This window comes from Cynocephalus volans, chromosome 16, assembly GCF_027409185.1.
Source record: "Cynocephalus volans isolate mCynVol1 chromosome 16, mCynVol1.pri, whole genome shotgun sequence".
In the NCBI taxonomy this organism is placed as follows: Eukaryota; Metazoa; Chordata; class Mammalia; order Dermoptera; family Cynocephalidae; genus Cynocephalus; species Cynocephalus volans.
Window position 1 is genome coordinate 15,585,211 of NC_084475.1, and position 18,818 is coordinate 15,604,028.

At 53.1% G+C, this 18,818-nt stretch overlaps 1 protein-coding gene across 2 annotated transcripts in view; it reads left to right on the forward strand.

The window, feature by feature from the left end:
• TMEM104 (transmembrane protein 104) overlaps positions 1 to 18,818 on the forward strand; it is a 56,997-nt gene that overhangs the window by 25,025 nt on the left and 13,154 nt on the right. For both annotated transcript variants that reach the window (XM_063080828.1, XM_063080830.1), the window contains exon 9: positions 14,006 to 14,099. In XM_063080828.1, coding sequence (XP_062936898.1) covers positions 14,006 to 14,099 — 94 coding nt within the window. The remainder of the gene's footprint in view (positions 1 to 14,005; positions 14,100 to 18,818) is intronic.

Here is an 18,818-nt window from a genome sequence, read left to right on the forward strand (position 1 = left end):
AAATAAAGCACTCACTCTAAAGTAATAACTGAGCTCCTCCATGTCACTGATGTCCCAGCCAGCAGCACTGGCTTGCACACTGGCTCAAAAGCAAAACCTGCGTGCACAGAAGAAATATGTGAGCGTGCGTTCTCCAGCGCACCCCAGCCTGAGGAGAAAGAAAGAGCCCCAGACCCCAGAGGGCTAACAAACAGCAGAAAGACGCACGGACATGGGCATGATGGGTGCTACGCAGAATGGAACAGTTAGGGAGCATAGTAATGACGACATCTGATTAGTTAGCATGAGCTTGGGATGTCTGCGGATTAGCTGAGTAGACCTTAGTACTAAAACTTACTACGTTTTAGTAAGCTTAAAGGGAGGTGCCGTGAGCATGAATCTACAAGGGTCACAGGCCACCACAGGGCATGTTTAGTTGGGTTATGGCAAGAACTCCCTCTTCCATGGGTTGAGACATTCCCTGAAAACCTTGATGGGAAGAGAGTGCAGGGCTTGGTGTGGGGTGCTGAAGGGGCTGGATGGCCCCTCGCGTCTACATCTGCGAATGTTCTGTTCAAGCAGTGCTGGTGCCTCCCCCACTCCCGCAGGGGACTGTGCTTCACCTGAGAGGCAAGTGAATGGTCTCTAGGAAGACTCCCAGCTTCTTCCCGTCCCCCAGATCAGGAACAAGAGCCTCAACTGTGTTTCTCAAAGTCTGGTTCTCGGATCACCAGCTCAGGAATGCCTTCAGGCCCTTGTTAAAAATACAGATTCCTGGGTCCCAAGCCAGGCCTACTGTAGCAGATTCTATGGCTGCGAAGCCCAGGAATCTGCATTTTCAAACAGTTCTGAGGATGATTCTCTGTGCTGTCCCCTTTGATAAATCCTCCTGGCTGAGGACCTCTCCCGGTGGTAAGTGGCCTTGCCAGCTCCCAGCCTCCCGGGAAGAGACCTGCTCTGGTCTCCTTAGAACTGCTTCCCAAGGCACTGCCATGGGGGCAGTGGCAGGGACTTCCTGTGCTTGCCTCTCTGGGGAAAGGAAGGTTCCAGACCATCCACACGTCTCCATCCGGGTGCCACAGTGACATCCTGGAGTCACCGCCCAAAGCACTTCTGGGCAGACAGGTAGCAGCATTTCCTGCTCTCATCAGGAGTGTCCACAAGAGAGAACGTGCCAGTGGCTGCTTGGTTACCTGGGGCTGACAGGCACCTCCCATGTCCCTAGTGAATGGTGCTCTCAGCTTCCCATGTAGTTTCCTCTGAAGCCATTGGTGGGGGGCTCCAAACCGCACAGTGTTCCCTCTCCCCATGGGAGCATCTCACTCTGACCACCAACTAGGTAGGAAGCTGGGGGTCATTTCTTACACCCTGTTCGACAGAGCTCATTAATCAGCAGCTTGACGCACTGTCTCCCTCCTTCCCCGCCTCCAAGGTTACTCAGCTCTGGTCTATTTCGAGGTCAGACGTCAGCAGGGAGGAGTGGAGCTGCTTGTCCTGTGTGCGGCTCCTCTCTGCAGGGCCCCGTGCTCTGGGCACCTGACTTCCCTCCCTTCCTCCTTCCAGCACAGAGCGTTCCCAACACCATCGCTGTTCCTGCTCAGAGAGCATGGCATGAGGGAGAGAAGGTGCCAGAAGCACCTCGTGTGATCATGTGGTGCCTTGCACTGAGCGCTGCACAGACACCAGGCAGTCGAGGCAGCAGGGGCTGTGGCCCTACCTCCTTGTGTTCCTGGGGCAGGGGTTGAGGGCAAGACTCCAGGCAACAAAAGCAGTCAGGGTCCAGCTGGGCACTGGTGACATCCAGGGACATGTGCATCACCCACCCCAGGATGGATCTGAGCAGATTAATTCCTGACAGAATCAGGTGGTTGGGGATGTGGGTGCTTTTACTCAAGGGAGCCGAGGGGCTGGACTGATGGCCCATAGGATCCCCATCCCTCTATCACTCACCACACAGCCCACCTGTTCCTCTCACATCCTCTTGTTCTTAGGACCTGTAAGGACCAAGATGAACTCTAACCTGACCCCTACAGTGGCTTCCTGGCCTCCATTGATGATGTGGCCAAGCAAGACATGCCCCAGCTCTCTCATTTGTGAGAGAGCTTATCATCTAACCTGTTCCCAGCCTTAGCAGGCATGGTCCTGGGGACAAACAGTGCCATGTACCCACCCTCCCCACTTCCTTGACATCCAACATAAATAAACAAGACAAAGAGCTGGTTTTGTGGAGAAATTTCAAAAGCTACAAAGTGAGAGCCACTAAACCGAGGCCGTGGTGCCTGGAGAAGTTGCAGTCTTTGCATCTGTGAACTCAGCCTAGGAGAGCTGGGAAGAGAGCCGTGACGTTCTCTCCTGGAGCTTTCAACTCTGCCACCCTTTCCGAAAGCCCTGCCTGTGATCCCTGTGTTCTTGTCAGAGGGAGTTTTCCTGGAGCCTGCCCAAGACAAGGGCACATCTCAGGATCCCTGGGAGGGCCTGGGACAGCATTTTCACTTTCAAACATCATCAGGTTAGATCAGAGAGGAGTCCCACCCCTGGGTCCCTGGGCTAGTAGGACAGGCTTGGGGCCAGGGCAGACGTGCTTCTTCATGAAGGAGGGGCTTGTCACGGCACCTCCCTGTAGTCCAGGCCTGGCCCTCTTGCAGCCTGAGGATTGCCCCAAGGTCATGGAGATATTCTGTCTCTGTTATTTCAGTCTTTCAACCCTGATCCTAGGTAAATCTGACTGCCATTTCCCTGCTTAAAACTCCTTGGAGGCTCCTTTCCATAAGGCAAAGTCTAAACTTCCCCTGGGATAGTCTGCCCCAGTCTCCTGGACCTTCTCTCCCACCACTGCCCCTCCCTCACTGGTGGGTGTCGGCCAGAGATGCTGGGAACTTTCTTGGCCCAGGCCCTGGGCACACCTTTTCCTCACTTCACAGTCCAACAAGCCATCCCTTATTCAGCGCTGAGCTCAGGGTCCCTTCCTCCAAACACCTTCTGGGGCCCACACCTCCTCTTCCCCCACCTCCCGCCAGGGCATTAGTTGGACCTTTGTAATTATTTAGTCACTTGGCCTCATTGTGAGCTCCTCGAGGGCAGGGGCTGTGTCTCACTCACATTTATGTCCAGAGCCTGCACTGGGCCTCATACAGAGTGGTTTCTCCGGGAACATTTAAGTGACGGAAGCCACTTTGAGGTGGGCTGCCACTGCCGAACATGTGGACAGGCATCAGCACAGATCCCTCCCTTGGCCCTTGGACCCATTGACGGCCAGGGCTCACCCCAGCTAACAGCCATGCTCTGGCCAGATAATCTCCACACATAGCTGGTCCCTCCTTCTCTGAGGAGCAGATCATCCCCTGGCCATCGCCACCAGGACAGAAGCTACCCCTTACCAAGGGCTAGGCACTCCTGTCTTTGGGGGGCTGAGGTAGAGGGGAGCTGTGGGAAGCTGTGCACGTGCTGGGAAGCTGTGGACAGCTCACCACCCTCTCTTTCTCTGCCACCTCCTCTTTGCACTTGAAAGGTCAGCAGTGAAGTATTAGAAAAGGTGCCAGCTCCAAAGTCAGGTCTGTTCCTCCAGGCAGAGCGCCTCCCATCACCCCCCAACACCCACAGCCTCGCATGCACATTCACCCTCTCCCACCCCAGTTGCTCACATAATGTTCTTTTAAAGCCTCTAGTTCAAGGTCACACCTCCTGGTCTTTTCACTTGGACATCCAAATGCTGGACTCCATCTCTCCATCATGCTTGCAAAGAGCTGGGCTGTGCTTTGTAAACCCTGAGGGCTTACAACCATTAAGTGAATGACTGGGTTTTCCACAATGTTTATCTTCTCCCCCAAACCACAAGGGTTGCAGTTCTGGCATCAAATACTTGGAAGGCTGCCCACCACCGGGTACCATCTGGCTTTTCAGCTGAGAAGGGGATCACACAGGTGCACAGGCTTGTCCTCCAATGAGAGGGTGAGGGAAGCAGCAGCCATGCCAGGCTGACGACGCTGGCCAGCCCAGCCCTCTTCCCCAGGGGAGCCAGCCTCAAAGGAGGACGGGAGGGCGTGGGGGAAGAGGTGACCCGTTCTCTAAGGCATAGTCAAGGAAGGCTGTATGTGCTCTAAAGAAGGAATGGGCTTTGGACATAGATGACTGACCTGGGTTCTAATCCCCGCTGTGTCCAAGTAGTTGTGAAATTTTGGACAAATTATTTAATGCCTCTCAGCCTCAGTTTTCTAAAGTGGAGACAATAACCAGCTCTCAGGGTGTGAGGATTAAGAAGAGATCTCATATGGAAGCTGTGGGCCTGTCTGGGCACTCAGATGGTGCTCAGTGTGGCTCTCTGCCTGTTCTCTGAGCCTCTCTCTTCCCTGCCTTTTCTGGAGCGATGGACATCAGGCCCAGAGGGAGTCTCGGGAAGCTTGGAGAGCTGGGGGAAGGCCCTGGGTATACAGGAGTGTCCTGTTTGGGGCAGAGTTCTTCCTGCTTGCCAACAGCTTCCCCATGGAATGCAATCCCTGTACCATCTCCCAGGTGGAGGCTTGGATATGGTTGGGGGAATGTTACCTGTACCAGGTGTATGCAACTTGTCCTGACTCCAAAGGTCGGGTCAGGAAGAGATTGGGACAGGATGATGGAGTCAGCTGCCCAGGGGTGTGGCGTGCAGACACAGTGCACAGACGGTTTCCCTGTGGTGCATATCAGGCTGTCCCCCTGGTGCTACAGGAGCCCTCCCATGGGTGGTGATGCTGGGGTCCCTCTGGATAGCTCCTCCCACACCTAGGTGCCTAGGTGAGCATCACTCAGCGTGATAAGAGAAGTTTGGGGTGAGTTTCTTGGCATTTCTTTCTCACCATCTAGGAGTTAGGGAGAAGATATGCTCATTTTTTTGCCACCCAGAGCTCCCATAAAGATAGGTTGCAAACCTCAGGTCCCTAACTAAGAAATTCAGTGTGTCATATAAGTAGTGCCAAGTAGGGGGTGTTCAGAAAAGGTGGTACAGGAAAGGAAGTTTTATGGTTCTTTCTTAGATTTGTTTCTAGTTGCCTTGAAAAGGAAGCAGAGGAAGGGACCAGGGGGTGATTTCAACAATCAAACAAAGGCAGCTTTTTAGTGGGTGCATTTGGGGAGTAGAACCGCCTTCCAGGTGCCTCTGGTTGTCTCCTTGCTGACAGGGCTGAATCTCCAAGGAGGCAGAACAGCATCCCAGGCTCCTGAGGTGTCGTCAAGTGCCCCAGCAGCCCTGAGCTGTCCTGGCAGTCTCCCCTCCCTCCCTGGAGTCCTGGGAAGTCCACATCACAGCTGCTGTGTGCTGCCAGCCTCCTAGACGCAGTTGCTTCCTTGGCTCTGTGCAGGAGGCTCTCACGTGTTCTCTTCCGTGAGGACCCCTTCCCAGCCACACATAGCCTGAATTTGCATCCTGGGAGCTGTCGGCATGCGGGGGGCACTCAGGAGCCCAGCCCCAGGCCCACAGGACACCATCTCATAAGAGAAGCTGCCCCTTTCTTGGCTTCTCCCTGAAATCATTCTCCCAGGCTCCCTCGTGTCAGGGTCACGTAGAGTTTTCACCAGGACTTCAGCCCAGATTGTTCAGGCATTACCTCACTGGCCAGTCTGCGTCTGTACCAAGTATCCCAAGAAGGTGCCCAAAGTTCATCATCATCAGTTAACCAGACAGAGGGACAGGTCTTTCCTCCTGACTGGCTCCTGGTTGCTGAAATCCTGCCAGGGCTTTGGTTCCTTCCTCTGTCCCACAGCTCAGCAGCCGCGTTAGAACTCCCTGCTGCAGTCTTCACCTTTTGGCCATTGCTGCCACTGCTGGGAGGTGTGGCATCCTCCAGTAGGGACAGGCATCCTTAATGAGAGCTGCAGGTGGCACGTCACTCCACTTGCTCACGCAGAATGGGGCTGAATGGTTTGGCTGGAGCAGACGTGGTTTTCTGCTGAAGGATGTGGTGAGATGATACCAAGATTTGTAGAGTTGACTTCTAATGCTCAGGAAACACATATTTGCTTAGAGTAATCTAGGCATCTAGTCCCTTTCATCTTTAGCCATTGTCTCAATCCTTCAGTCTTTCAGGCCATTCAGACATTTCCCCAGTACCTTCTAGGTGAGCGGTGAGTTGGGGGCGGAGCCAGGGACAATGCACCGTGGCAACTTGCTTCAAACAGCACAGACTGGCAGACGTTGGGCAAACACCTGTCTCTTCTGTAGAGTGGATGAGTGTGCTAAAGGGGTGTCCCAGCCTCTCCCCATGACGCATTCTGCACCAGGTAGACGGTGTTTGAGGGTTGGCAGGGGAAGATTGGCAGCATCTCTATCCTGGTCAAGTTGGTGTATAAAGCCCGGCAGCCTGTTCCAGCACAAGTCCCCTCTCCTACAACAAGACTTTTGTTCTCTGAGTAGCCCATCCCTGGGCTAGTCTTCAGGAAGGTGGCTGCCTGTCTTCTGCCCTGGGGGAGGTCCTCTCTGAAAGCTCATTCTTAATTTGCTGTGAAAGCAGAGTCCTCCTGCAGAATTCAGATGACCTCCTCCAGATGGCATGATGCCTGTCATTGTAGAGTTTTGGCAAAGAAGCTGTGGCATCAGTTCATTGGATTTGGTGCACATACACGTGCTGCTGACCCGGTTTCTGACACGGCACCTGTTCTCTTTTTCTGGCTGTCATCTTCTGCGTGGTGACTGATCCTTCGTATTTGTCTGGGAAGAACTTGAACTTGCCTAAAAAAGCATTTGGACCATTGCTGAACTTGGGCGGAGGTGATGGAAGTAAAATAAGAATAGTGTTGACCTGACATTCTTTAGATAGGGGTCTGTGCTTGGCTTCAGTAGTGCCCTATTTGAGGGGTTGCAGGACAGATGGGGTGTGGTAACGTGGGTGTGTGCTGATACTTTGTGGGGTCAGGCAGCCAGGACTAACATCTGTTGAATATCTTTTGTGCACATGTAACGTGCTTTGAGAAGTTCAGTAGCTCACCAGGGTCTCACAGTTAGCAGGGACAACATCAGGACGCAGATCCACACCCTATCCATGTGACCCCGAAGCCTGCTGTTCTTCCATTGTTCTACACTGCCTCAGAACTCACCTCCTTTTTGCAGATGAATCCCCAGATGACATAATTCAAGTTGGGAAAATAAAAACTCCCAAACCAAAGTGTTCACAGCTACTTGAGAAATAAAAATAGAATCCTTGAACATTTTCTCACTATACTTCAAGGATGTGTATAAAGTTCATTTCCCACTTTAGGGGTGGGTTCATATGGAGTTGCCATTAACCCCTATTAACTCTTAACCCCTAGTGCCCAATAAGAGCAATCTGGGCATTTGTTTCCTTTCTCGCTTGAAATGACCTCCAGGATCTGTCCAGAAAGCTCTGCTGTGCAATCATTGTGTTACTTTCTCCACCTGAGCTAGTGCCCCCAAACCTCATGCTCCAAGTCTGAGTTCTTCATAACCAGCTCCATAGATCCCTGGGTGTTTAGGGTAATCAGCCCCACAGATCTCTGTGTGTTTAGGGTAATCTGCCCCATAGATGCCTGTGTGTTTAGGGTGGCCCCATGCCACCTTCCAGGACTTGTTGCTTTATGAGAAGTGCCTTTGACACCCCCGCTAAATTAACAGAGAAATCCAAGACCCCCCCAGTCCTAGAGCAAGCTGCCTTTTATGTTGAAACTCCAGGAGCTGACAGGTAGAGTGAAGAGAAAGCCACTGACATGGGAATTCCTGGCTCTGGGAAACTCCATCTCACTACACTGCGGGAGCCACAAACAAAAACCACTTATTTTAGAGGGATATAAATGAGTAGGCTCTTAGAGAACCGTCTATCTAGAGCTGAGCAGCCACTGCCTAGCTAGCATTCATAGTAGCCAGCAGGGCAGAGCGTTCCCTTCCTTCTGTTCCAAGCCTCGCCCCCGGCTCCGGGGATCTCCACGTCAGTTCTACCTGTGCTTCCCTGGCCACTGCTGGCTTCCTCGACCACTTGGCACTGGTCACCGTGGGATTCTACCCCTTTGTTCAAGACTAGGTTGGGAGGCAGGGCTGGGAGAGACCCTCCCTGGTGGGATCAGCAGTCAGCTGATTGCTTCTCTTCCAGGGTGTTTTCTCGCTTGCACTTGTCACAGAGGGTAATTGGGATGCCACTCTGCTCCATGGGTTAGTTTTGGCATGTAGTAGCTCAGAAGGTGCTCAGGACGTTTGTCCTGTCCTAAGATCATCACTTCAGCACTTCGTCCCTCCTGTCTTCTCTTTCCTCTGAGAAAGGTCTCCCCTCTATCCTCCTTCCCCTTTTTTGAGGGGAATGAAGTGGAACTAAGAGTGTTGTTGAATTTCATCAAGTTTAAGTTTTGATTAGAAGCTACAGTCTGCTCTGTCTCTTCCCAGCAAGAGAAGAGGTGATGACGAACAGGATTTAGGGTTTTAGTTTGTTTTGTATGAGTTCAGGTAGGTGGCCAGTTTGTGACTATTTGGAACTGTGAATCCACTGTCTCCAAAAAGTAGGTGTGAAAAGAATCACTCCTCTGAAGACCTTTGGGTTCTTTACTTTCTTCTAGAACATCAGCCTTTCTGGGGGCCACATGGATTGGTAGAGTGGTCACAGCCCACCAGGGTCCAAGCCCTCCCTTGTGGGGGTCCTGGGAGACTCCGCTGATGGCGAGGAGCCGAGTGCCCCAGGCTCTTCTCAGATGCGCTCTGTCTCCTTTGTGGAGGGTAATATTGTTCTCCCCTGAAGCCAGTAGGTAAACTCAGAGCAATGATGTTTTGATGTGATTTGCTTTTCCTAAATCAAAGCATGTTGATTTCTCAGCTGTTTTGGGAAGAGTTTTTCCCCTGCCACAGTGGACTGTTTTCAGGCAGAGCAGGAGTGCTTTTGCATACCTGCGTGCTGTTTGCTAGGAGGGATGCTGGATGTGCACGAGGCCAAGACTGGGGCTCCCTCTTTCCTCCCTCCAGGATGACACCTTCTACTGGGAACCTCCCCCACCAGACTGAACATTTCTACAAATACTGAGCATCTCACATGTGCAGAGCCCTTCCCAGGTGAGGGACACAGCCCTTGCCCTCAGAGTGCTTATGCTCTGCGGAGAACACAGAACGAACCCATGAAAAAGGAGCAGTTCCAAACCTAGAATTAAGTCACATGGTTCTGACTGTATTTGGCAATTCAGTCAGGAGCCCCCGAGGAGGATTAAAATAACTTGCAGAGGAGATTGGCACTTGAGCAGGGCTCTAAAGGTGGCAGGAATAGGGAACATAAAGAGGGAAATTCTTTGCCAGCAGGAGGATTCGGGAGAGTAAAGGTATGAGAGGGAGAATTAGCTTGATGTGGGGACAGGAGGTGTCAGAGAGGGGAAACTGCCTTTTGCCCTGTGCAGGGCTTACAGCAGAAAGAGGGGTGGGGTCAAGAGATTTCCCTTCTCCCTCTGCTGCTGTCTTACTGCCACCAAACTCTCTAGTCCCTCCATCTTCTCATCAGTAAAACGAGGGCATCATCACCTGCCCTGGTGACCTCGCAGACGGGCATGAGAAGAAAATGAAACCATGTGTGTGAGCACTTCGCAGAGTGTGGGGAGTCTGCGGGTTGCAGGACCCAGAGATGTTGCAGCCTCTTAAATTAGGGTGTTTAATTCGGGAATAGCACCAAATTTAAATTTTTATTTTGTTTCTCTGATGAGCTAATATTCAGAGACATTTGGGGACAGGGAGGTAGGTATCAAACCACTTTACTTCTGTGCTCTGAGGTCGACACCCTCACTCACGCGTTCCTGTTTTGTACTGCTGCACAAAGGACTTAGTCTCGTTTTGTTATGAAATGGGGTTGAGTTGAGTTGGAGCCTTGCTCCTGTAAGTGCTGCATGTTGTAGGGTTAGAACCAGAGGAGACAGAGGCAGGCACTGGACACAGCTCGGCCTCAGCAGATCCACGTCAAGAGTTCCTTATTTAAAGATCTGCTTCATAAGTAGCACAGCATTTGTTTCTCCCGTTCCATAGCTGGGCGACTTACTGTTCGGTCTACTCCAAACCACTCCAGGAGAAGAGTGGGGGCTCCAGTTAGTGACTGAGCCCTCGGCGCCCACATGCCAGCCTACTCCAGCAGGCATGAGCATCAGTACTTCTGGGTCTCAGCAAAGCCACATCCCATCCAGGGAATCTCCAAGCACAGCCACACCAGCCCCCAAGATGCTACCAAGTCCCATCCCCACATCTTTCAGTCACTGATTCTGAAGAGTGCATTTCCTTCCTGTCTCCAGTGGATGAAAGGCTGGGGTTTAGATTGGGAGCTCTCTTCTGTCCTTGGATCTCATTTCTGGCAGAGGCTGGAGAAACGTGGCTTCTCCCTGCACCCCAGCCTTGATGTGCATACAAGATTCTGCTCCATCCTGTGGGGGGCATCATGCTGAGCACTGTTGGGAGCGTTGCCCTGCCAGATTTTGGACTTCTGGTCTGGGAGAGAATAAACTTCCATGGTTTGAAGCCACCTAATTTGTGGTAACTTGTTACAGCAGCCACAGGAACCTAATACAGAGAGTAAGGAAGAATGAGAAATTGCTGGAAATTTGAAGCCTGAGCAACTGGAGGTGGGCAGTGCACTTAATCTGCATGGGGGACCAGGAGGACAGGTAGCCCTGTTAAGCTACCTGACTCTATAGACTCTAGAGCATTCTAAAAGAGCTGTGGCTGAGCATTGCCTGCAGTGCCTTGGGAATGTGAGCTGCTTTGCCTCCATCAAGATTCCGGCAAGGCTGCCGTGGGACCTATGGTGCACATCTAAACTCACTGACCCAAAAAGAGAGAGAGACTCAAGCTGCCCCATTTGCACCCTCCCAGATCTGTCTTGGTCTTTATTCCCAGTGCCCCGTGACCAGTAAAGGTTTATTAGGAAATAAAGAGTTCGCCTTTTTATTTTTATTTTTTCCCCTTAAGAAATGCATTTGGCCGCAGCGACTGGTGTCCCTGCCTCTTGTAATGAGTTGGGCTACAAGAGTCCTTGAACAGAGAGTGAGTTTAAACTGATCGATGGCATTTGGGGGTTGGAAAGTTGCTCAGGAGCCAGCTAATTTATAATGTCATATTGGCTAGACTGGAAGACCCAAGAGGATAGGCTGTCTCTTGGCTTTTTATTTCTTCTTTTCTAAAAAAAAGAGAAAACACAAAGTGCCATGTTTGGCTATTGAGCATTCTGGGGTGGACACTGCCCCTGCTAGACCCTCCGGAGATGGGGGATGTTCCTTCTCTTGCTCCCCCCTTTCTTCCCAAAGACCTCAGCAGCTGTACCATAGCATGCCAATGCATGCCGCCACTGCTGTCTTCCATCCTCTGTCACTCAGATGCCTGCTCCTGCAGTTGCTGAGTTCTGCCTCTTACTAATTTGCAGAGGACACCTGCTTCTTAATTAGCCCCAGCTCGCAGTCTGCTTCATCTCATGGTCTGCGTCTTCATCTGGGCTCCCTCTGATGCCCGAGCTAGCGGCCCGTGAAAGGGCTGCTGCTTGGCAGTCTGTGCGTGTTTGCTGCGACTAAGTGGTCCCTGAGCCTTCCTGAGTGCTACAGCCGGTCTGCACTCCTGAGCATTAAAAGAAAAAGAAACACATCCCAGGCACCGTCCAGCCATGGATCTCACAGCTGTTGGCCACATCCTCCAGAACAGCCCTTCACTGCCAGTTCCCACTCTGAGGACAGACCTGCTGTCCCCAGAACTGGGTATGAGACCACACAGTTGGTGTGACCCCCATTCTGACTCCTCTAGATTCACGTTCCCCTTCACTCAGTGGGCACCTCGCATGTGCTGCTCCCTCAGGCTCGTGGAGGTGTGTCTGCAGGCTTGGTCTCTTTAAACAGAGGGATGCCCTTAGCAGGCTGGGATTCAAGCCTACAGGGTTTTGCAAAATGGGCCCTTGTGCGTCCTAGGATCTTGACAGACATCCACCAAGGAGGACAAAGATGGACTCAGCATCTGAGAAAGGACCCCTGGGGGACAGGACCCAGCAGCCTGCAGTAGCAGCTTTCTCTGCCTGCTCTAGGGGATGGTTCTGCTGCCCCCCTGTTTCTATATAGTGGAGCCTTCTAAAAACCAGTCTTTAAGCTTCTAAGATGAGATCTGGCCTCCCATAAGACACCCCCAAGAAGATTTCTAGCCCTGCAGCTGGAGTACCATGTTTTCAGCTGGAGGCATCACAGGTCAGAGGTGAGCCACCTGAACACCAGAGCGCAACAGGAGTCCAGCTTCCAGCACGCCACAGTTATTGGGAAACATCTGTGGCAAGTAGCTTAGTATTTATTCTTTTAACTGACTTCTCCCTCTCCATCCTTCAAAAGAGAAATTCATCAGTGGAAAGTTTCCCTGAGGTGGTAATTTTCCTAAATGACTTGCTGATAGTGCCGCACACAGACTTCCTCCGCAAGAGTTGGTGGTTCTGCATGCGATACCATGTCCCCAGCTCCTCTCCCTGGGCCTGAGAGGGGACCATGTGGGCTGCTCGTTGCTTCTGCCAGGAGAGTCCCTTCCCTCTGCCTTCCCATCACCCCTAGCCTAATGGAAACACTGACCCTTCCCCCTCTTCTGAATGGAAGCAGGGCTATTCAGAGGAAAGCTCAGAAGAAAGCTCTTCTTTCCAGAACTCTCCGAGCCCTGGTGACTGCCAGGGTGCCTTTTCCATCCCAGCTAATTAGAGCCTTTTCCTTAAGCGGCACTTTAGTCCTTCGCGTCATTTATTCTCACAGTGATAATGGGCTTGGATAAGAGGTCACAGTTTCTCCCACATCGTGCTCTCCTTGCGGGTGGGGGCAGGATGGGCTTGGCCCCCCTTCTGTGGCACTCCCGCCTGCCTGTCACGAGGACTGGCCACTGGGCTCAGCAGCTGTGATGGATTCACCCAGATCACAGGGCTAGAACCTGGGTCCCCAGAATGGCCCCTCACCCCACATTCGTTCAGGCTTCCCAGCCGTCTGCCGCATCTCTGGCAAGCGTCATTAGCATTAACGTGATAAAATGGCACAGTGTAAATGTTAATAAGGTCTGATGCCTCGCGCTGCTTCCGAGTGGCAGATTGGAAATGGTACCGTCATCTTAACTCCAACGAGCAGTTTTTAATTCCGCTGCTCCCTGAGCAACCAATTTGGTATGAAAATCCTAACCTTCCTCAGTTCTCTCCCCAAGTCTTTACTGTGCCACATTTACCCCCCATTTTCTTTTGCAAAGAGTTTTCAAATTTCCCAAAGATCAGTTTTCTAAAACAGGGTTAGATTTGCTTCTTTTTTTTTTTTTTTTTTTTAAAGTAAACACTCACTTTCCCCTCTTCTCCAAAGAGAAGAGAACTGAGGGGGGCCAGTGCCAACAGGCACCCACTCCTCTGACTGGGCTCCATCCCACCCCAGGCCTTGTCACTCCCATGTTCCCAGCTGCGGGTCCTTTTCTTCCTGGTCCCGGGGAGGTGCCTGAGTGATCTGCCCTGGAAGCTCTTGTCCTCTGGGCTTCTCTCTAAGCTGGAGATGTGGCTGATGTACGACTCCTGATCACTCCTCTTCTCCAGGCCCTTCAGGGGGGTGTCCTCTCTCTGTGCCGCCCTGTTAGGTCTCCTAGGCGCCTCCTCCCGTGTCCTTTCTTCCCCGTGAACAGTGAGGGCCAAGGCATGTCATGTGTTTCTTTTGGATCTTCTTCTTCGTGCCATTTTGTACCCAACCCATGCTCATAGCCAGCTGAGTGCTGGGCATGTGGCTCCTCAGTCCTCGTCTGCTGCAGAGAGCAGAATCGAGCAGGTGGCATCCCGAGGACAGTGCCGGGGCTTTGCCTAGAAAGTGCACTAGTGTCCAAACAAGAAGTGCGAGTAGTGGAAGAGGAGCATGGCCCTGCATCTCTCATTCCACCCCTGGCGCTCGGCACTTACCCAAGGGGACGTTGTTTGACCCCTGGGAGCCTCTGCCAGCCCAGGTGTACACCGAGTAGGACCGGGCCTCAGCTGCAGAGGCGGCTGTGTGAACAGCACGTTCTCCCCATGCGACAGTCTGCAGTGTGCGGTCAGCCTCTGCGCTCCCTCACTCTTGTTTCCATCCCCAGGCTGTCTTCACTCTCCTCCTCGGACCTTTCACCTTCTTTGACGTGCAGAAGACCAAGTACCTACAGATCCTCACCTCTCTCATGAGATGGATCGGTGAGTCAGAAACATTTCGATTCTCTGCCCTGTCTCCCTCGTCCCTTCTTTCACCTTTTCTGCGAGGCCGTGTGAGCCTTCCTGCTGTGGCTGGGATGTGATGTGGTTTCCATTGACTCAGGTCTGTCTGGTCCTTCGACCTTTCCAGAAGGCAGAGAGGAGGCAGGTACTCTGCCTGCTTTTTACTAATAGGGAACTTTAGTGCCAAAAAAGATAAATGACTTTTTTGAGGTCACATAGTGTGGATGAAGCTGGGGCTAGGACCTGGGACTGCTCATTTTGGGGCCAGCCTCTTTTTCACACGATCATGCTGGGTCCCCACTGACCCACAGGCTAGCAGGTGGGCTCCCGAAGGCCTGGGTCGGGCTATGCCGGCTGTAGGGTACAGGGGCAGCACTGCTCTGCATTCTCATGGGCTTGCTGTGGCATCACTGAAACCCAGCAGGCTGTGTCTCTACCTCCGAGTCCCTGACCACCAGGGTGTGAAAAGACACCTTATCCGCAATGACTTAAGACTGACACTTAACTGAGCAAGAGTGCCATTGTCCTCAGCTAGAGCTTGGGGGTCTCTTCCCCCTAAACCGGGTTGGCAGTGGGGAGCTCGTTCACTTCCACCACACCATCCCACCAGCCACTTCCAGGAAGGGGCCTGCTGCTGATCCACGTAGACACAGGACAGGAGGGTGTGGGAGCCCTGCTGCCCTCTGTCACCAGCACGTGATCAGCATCAGCTGGATACTTGGGCTTGGTCTAAAAGCACAGAAGGCTGCTGCTGTCTGACAGGAGGGCCCGGGCAGAGTGTTGTGCCTGGCCTCCAGGAGCCTGAGGGCGCTCCCCAGGAGCTTGCTTGCCCCTTGGCACAGGGCTCCTACTTCCTGACCATCTTCCCCAGCCCCCTTTCCCACTGCATTCACCCCTTCCCCCTCATCAGGACTTGGGAGGGGGACAGAGCAGTTCCTTTTGCTCCTGATTCCACACTAGGACTCAGCAGTAGGTCATGATGTGCCAAGGGCAGTTTCTGATCCAAATGACATCCAGCAGTTCTAGCACCTCCAATCCCCTGGTTCCCCTGACTCAGATCCCAGCATAAGGAGCCAGCGCACATGGGAGTCCTGGCATCTTTAGTTGTAAGGGGCTGCAGTGGTCAGGCAGCCCAGCCCTGCCCTGCAGGAGAGGCTCTGCAGCACAGGGGACCAGGTAAAGCTCCCGCTGCACTCGGAGGGAAAGTATGTCAGTGCCGGAAAGTTCTTCCTGCCTCAAGCCGAGCCTGCCAGTCTGTAACTTCTTCCCATTCTTGGTTCGTCCTTGCAAGGAAATGAGAGCAAGACCAAGATGAGTGATGGGGCAGTACTGCAGCCCATAGGAGCATCCAGGTGTGGGCTGTCAGGCCTCTAACCTGATGGGTGCATCCCATCATCCAGCCATCATGAGGGAGGGGAGGACACCTGTTGGTACCTGCGTGGGGTGAACTCCTTGTCGGATCAGTCGGTCATATCACATACTCACTGGCAGGCAGCTCTTCCCATATTTCATTCACAAGTTCCAAAGCCCTGGGTTAAATTAACGTGACCTCCTGGGAAAACATGAGAACTCGTTACTTAGTTCATGAGGATCGAACTAGCTCCTAGGACAGAGGTCGGAATGGAGCCTCCGTGGGGGCCACGAGGGACTGTGTCTGGAAGTCGAAGTCAACAGGGATCAGAAACACCAGCCAGCCACGCTTCTCCTTATTTCTCTGCTTGTATGAAGTATTTGAAAGCCCTAGTAATCTTCAGAGGAAAGTGTTTTCTCAGTAAAGTAGTATTTGGGGAAAACTATTCTTCCTTCTGGCTTCCCTGGCCTAATTCCATTGTTCCAGTCCCTTTGGCTCCCTGAAGCGAGGGGTATGGCCCCAAAAGTCTGGCCCCTGCGCTGCTCAGGATGGGCTGTCTTGACCTGCTGCATCAACGGTGGGAAGGGACTTGGTAAGCAGCAGCACAAAAGCTGAGCTGCTTCCCGTTTCCTTTCCCTCATCCGGGAGGATAGGAAAAGAGAAGGAAGACATGGGGGGACGCCCATGCTGTAGTGAGCAGGATGGTTCCCCGTGTCAGCCCAGAGGAGACAGCCACCCAGATAATGACAGTTAATGGTGTATGTAGCCCCCTGCACCTGTTTAGTGCAACAAATTTCTCTCTGCGTCTGCTGAGCAATACATTCATTAAAAGGAAGAAGGTTGTGAACAGGAGAGGAGGAGGCTGACTGTAAATAAAGAACAACTGTCTCAGCGCAGGAGACCAGATGTACCCTAGACGTGGGTCAGAAGAGGAGCCGAGCTGCTGTTGCTGGCAGGACCATGGTCCTGGAAGGCAGCTCACACAGCCCTTGCTCCCTTTCTGTTCTGATGTCAGAGACCTCTCCTCTCCCAGGATTAGGCGCTCGGTGGCATCAGCAGCTCGCTTGCTTTAGAAAATCGACTGCTCTTTCCCCCAACAGTGGGCCAACCTGTTCTCTCATGAGGCCATTTTGCCTCCTCTCCCCCCATCCAGAACCCCCTCCCCCAGGGCAGCAGGACGGCAGCAGTTAGCCCCAGGCACTGCAATTGGAACCTGGAATTTTTGCCCACTGGGCCTCATCCCACCCCATTCCCCTGTCCCCAGGGGGGCCCTGAGGTTTCTGGGTTCCCCCAGGCAGCTCTGCAGTGCTACGGAGAGGTGACAGTGGCCGTGACCAGCTCATGAAGGTTATCTGCGCTTGTGTTTTTGGTGGTGACATGGTCGTCTTTGCAAGTCATTTGCCACTTCTCTCCCTTTGATCCAAGAGATAATCAAATGTCAGGAGCCTGTTAGGCGAACTCTCTCCAGAGTGCTGCCATGGGTGACAAAGCACAGGCAGGACAGTCTCAGAGCTCTGGGCTTGAAAAGCAAACCTGCCTGTGACACAGAGCTCTCGGCAGGAAGAAAAATCACCCAGTTAAGCAAACTAAAGTGTAGCTGAGTCTAGGGTTCAGTTCCCAGCTGGGGGCATTGGAGCCACCTGAGTGTTTTTCTTCTCAGATCTGGTGGCAGGTGTTTTCTTCATCTGACCCCAGGCAGCAGCAGGTCACCAGGAATGGCAGAAGGGAATGGAAATCATAGGATCCCCTGGAGCCACCAAGCAGCACAGAGTAGACAAGCCCCCTTGGTGGAGGGACCTCAGTCTGCCTATTGGATGTTTGCAGGCCGTCTGGGAACAGGGGCTGGACCCCACAGAGGATGTCTGTCCTCTGGGCCAAGCTCAGCCCAGGCAATTTTTCTGGAACTCTAGGGTAGCTAAAGGCAGTGATCTCAAAAGCCTGTTTGTCCTCTCAAGTCTCTGCCAAGTTGTCAGTTTGCAACGATCTCCCTTTTCATCTTGCCTCTGGAGAGCAGCTGTGTGGCCGTGTGCCCCGCACGACCCTCCCTTCTTTCCCACACTCCTGCCCGCACACCCTTCCGCTTCCCCTCCCCAGATTAGGGCCCAGCCTTTCCAAGAGCTGAGTGGGGAGCTCGGGGGGGCAGTAAGCTGGCCTGGGTTCCAGGAAGACAAAAGGGAAGAATGAGCACCAAAGGGACCGGAAAATCATAAATAAATGTGCTGAGCCGGAAACTTTCTTGCACTTAATTAGGAATTTGTTCTGCCATCTGTTGAAACAAGGCCGGGGGACATTGCTGGCCCCCAGCTCTACTGCAGAGCCTGCAGGCCAGTTCCTCCCCGGGCTTTTGCTCTGGCCTTCTCTACTTCATTAGCCCCAGAAGCCCCCTTGGGCTGCCAGAATGGGGCTTAAAGGGTTAAATGGCCTTTATAAATAGCCACCTGTCCAGGGAAAATGCCAGAATGTGTAACAGGTGCCAGTGTTGACTCATTTCCTGTGCTCCCCAAATAAGTTCTGGGAAACCAGGTGGTCAGTTTGGGAGACCCAGATTGCACATGCCCCTGAGTGCACGGAGGGCCTCGGTTTGCTGTCCCCAGCAAGTAAGGCAGCTGTCCAGGCCTTAGCAGGCCTCCTGGCTGCCTCCTTTGTCATCCAATCAGTCGGTGACCCCAGGTGCTGCCTCGGATCAACCGCAGGCTCCCGATCATGGAGCTTCAGCTCTGGCGGTGGTTTGTGCCGGGTGCCACACTTTCTGGTTGTCACACTGAGCCTCCTCGCTTGGTCCCCTTCAATGTGGGGCAGATGGTCTCCACTCCCAGCATGCACAGCAGACCCCACCTCCCTCAGCCGGCTCCCTTGTCTGTGCAGTGGCAGTGAGGACTGGTCTCGCTGAGCAGCCATGAAGATAAAATGGGATCACATATAAAGCGCTCAGGAGCACAGTGCCCAGCACCTGGTCAGCATTCAGCCGTGAGCCACCATGAGCATCCCCCTCATTGTCATCTTGGTCGGCCACTGCATCCTGAGAGTGGCCTCAGAATGTGCCCCCCTTGGGGCTGGCCATGATATTGGGGACATGACCTCAGCCACCTCCAGAGAGGGCTACAGTGCCCGGTATCCACACTGGGGGTCCAAGGTGAGATCTTGAAGCATCACTGCTTGGCTCTGTACAGCTCCCCTCTGCGATGCCCCAGCTATGGTCCCTGGTTCCCACTGGGAGGGGAACCCTACCTCCACCACTGTCAGGGGAGCTCTGAGCCAGAGAGAAGTGACAAGCATACCCCTCTCTGGCTTCTAGCTCTCTGTCACCAGCGGGTGGGCCATGGACACTAAATGAGGTGCAGCTAAGA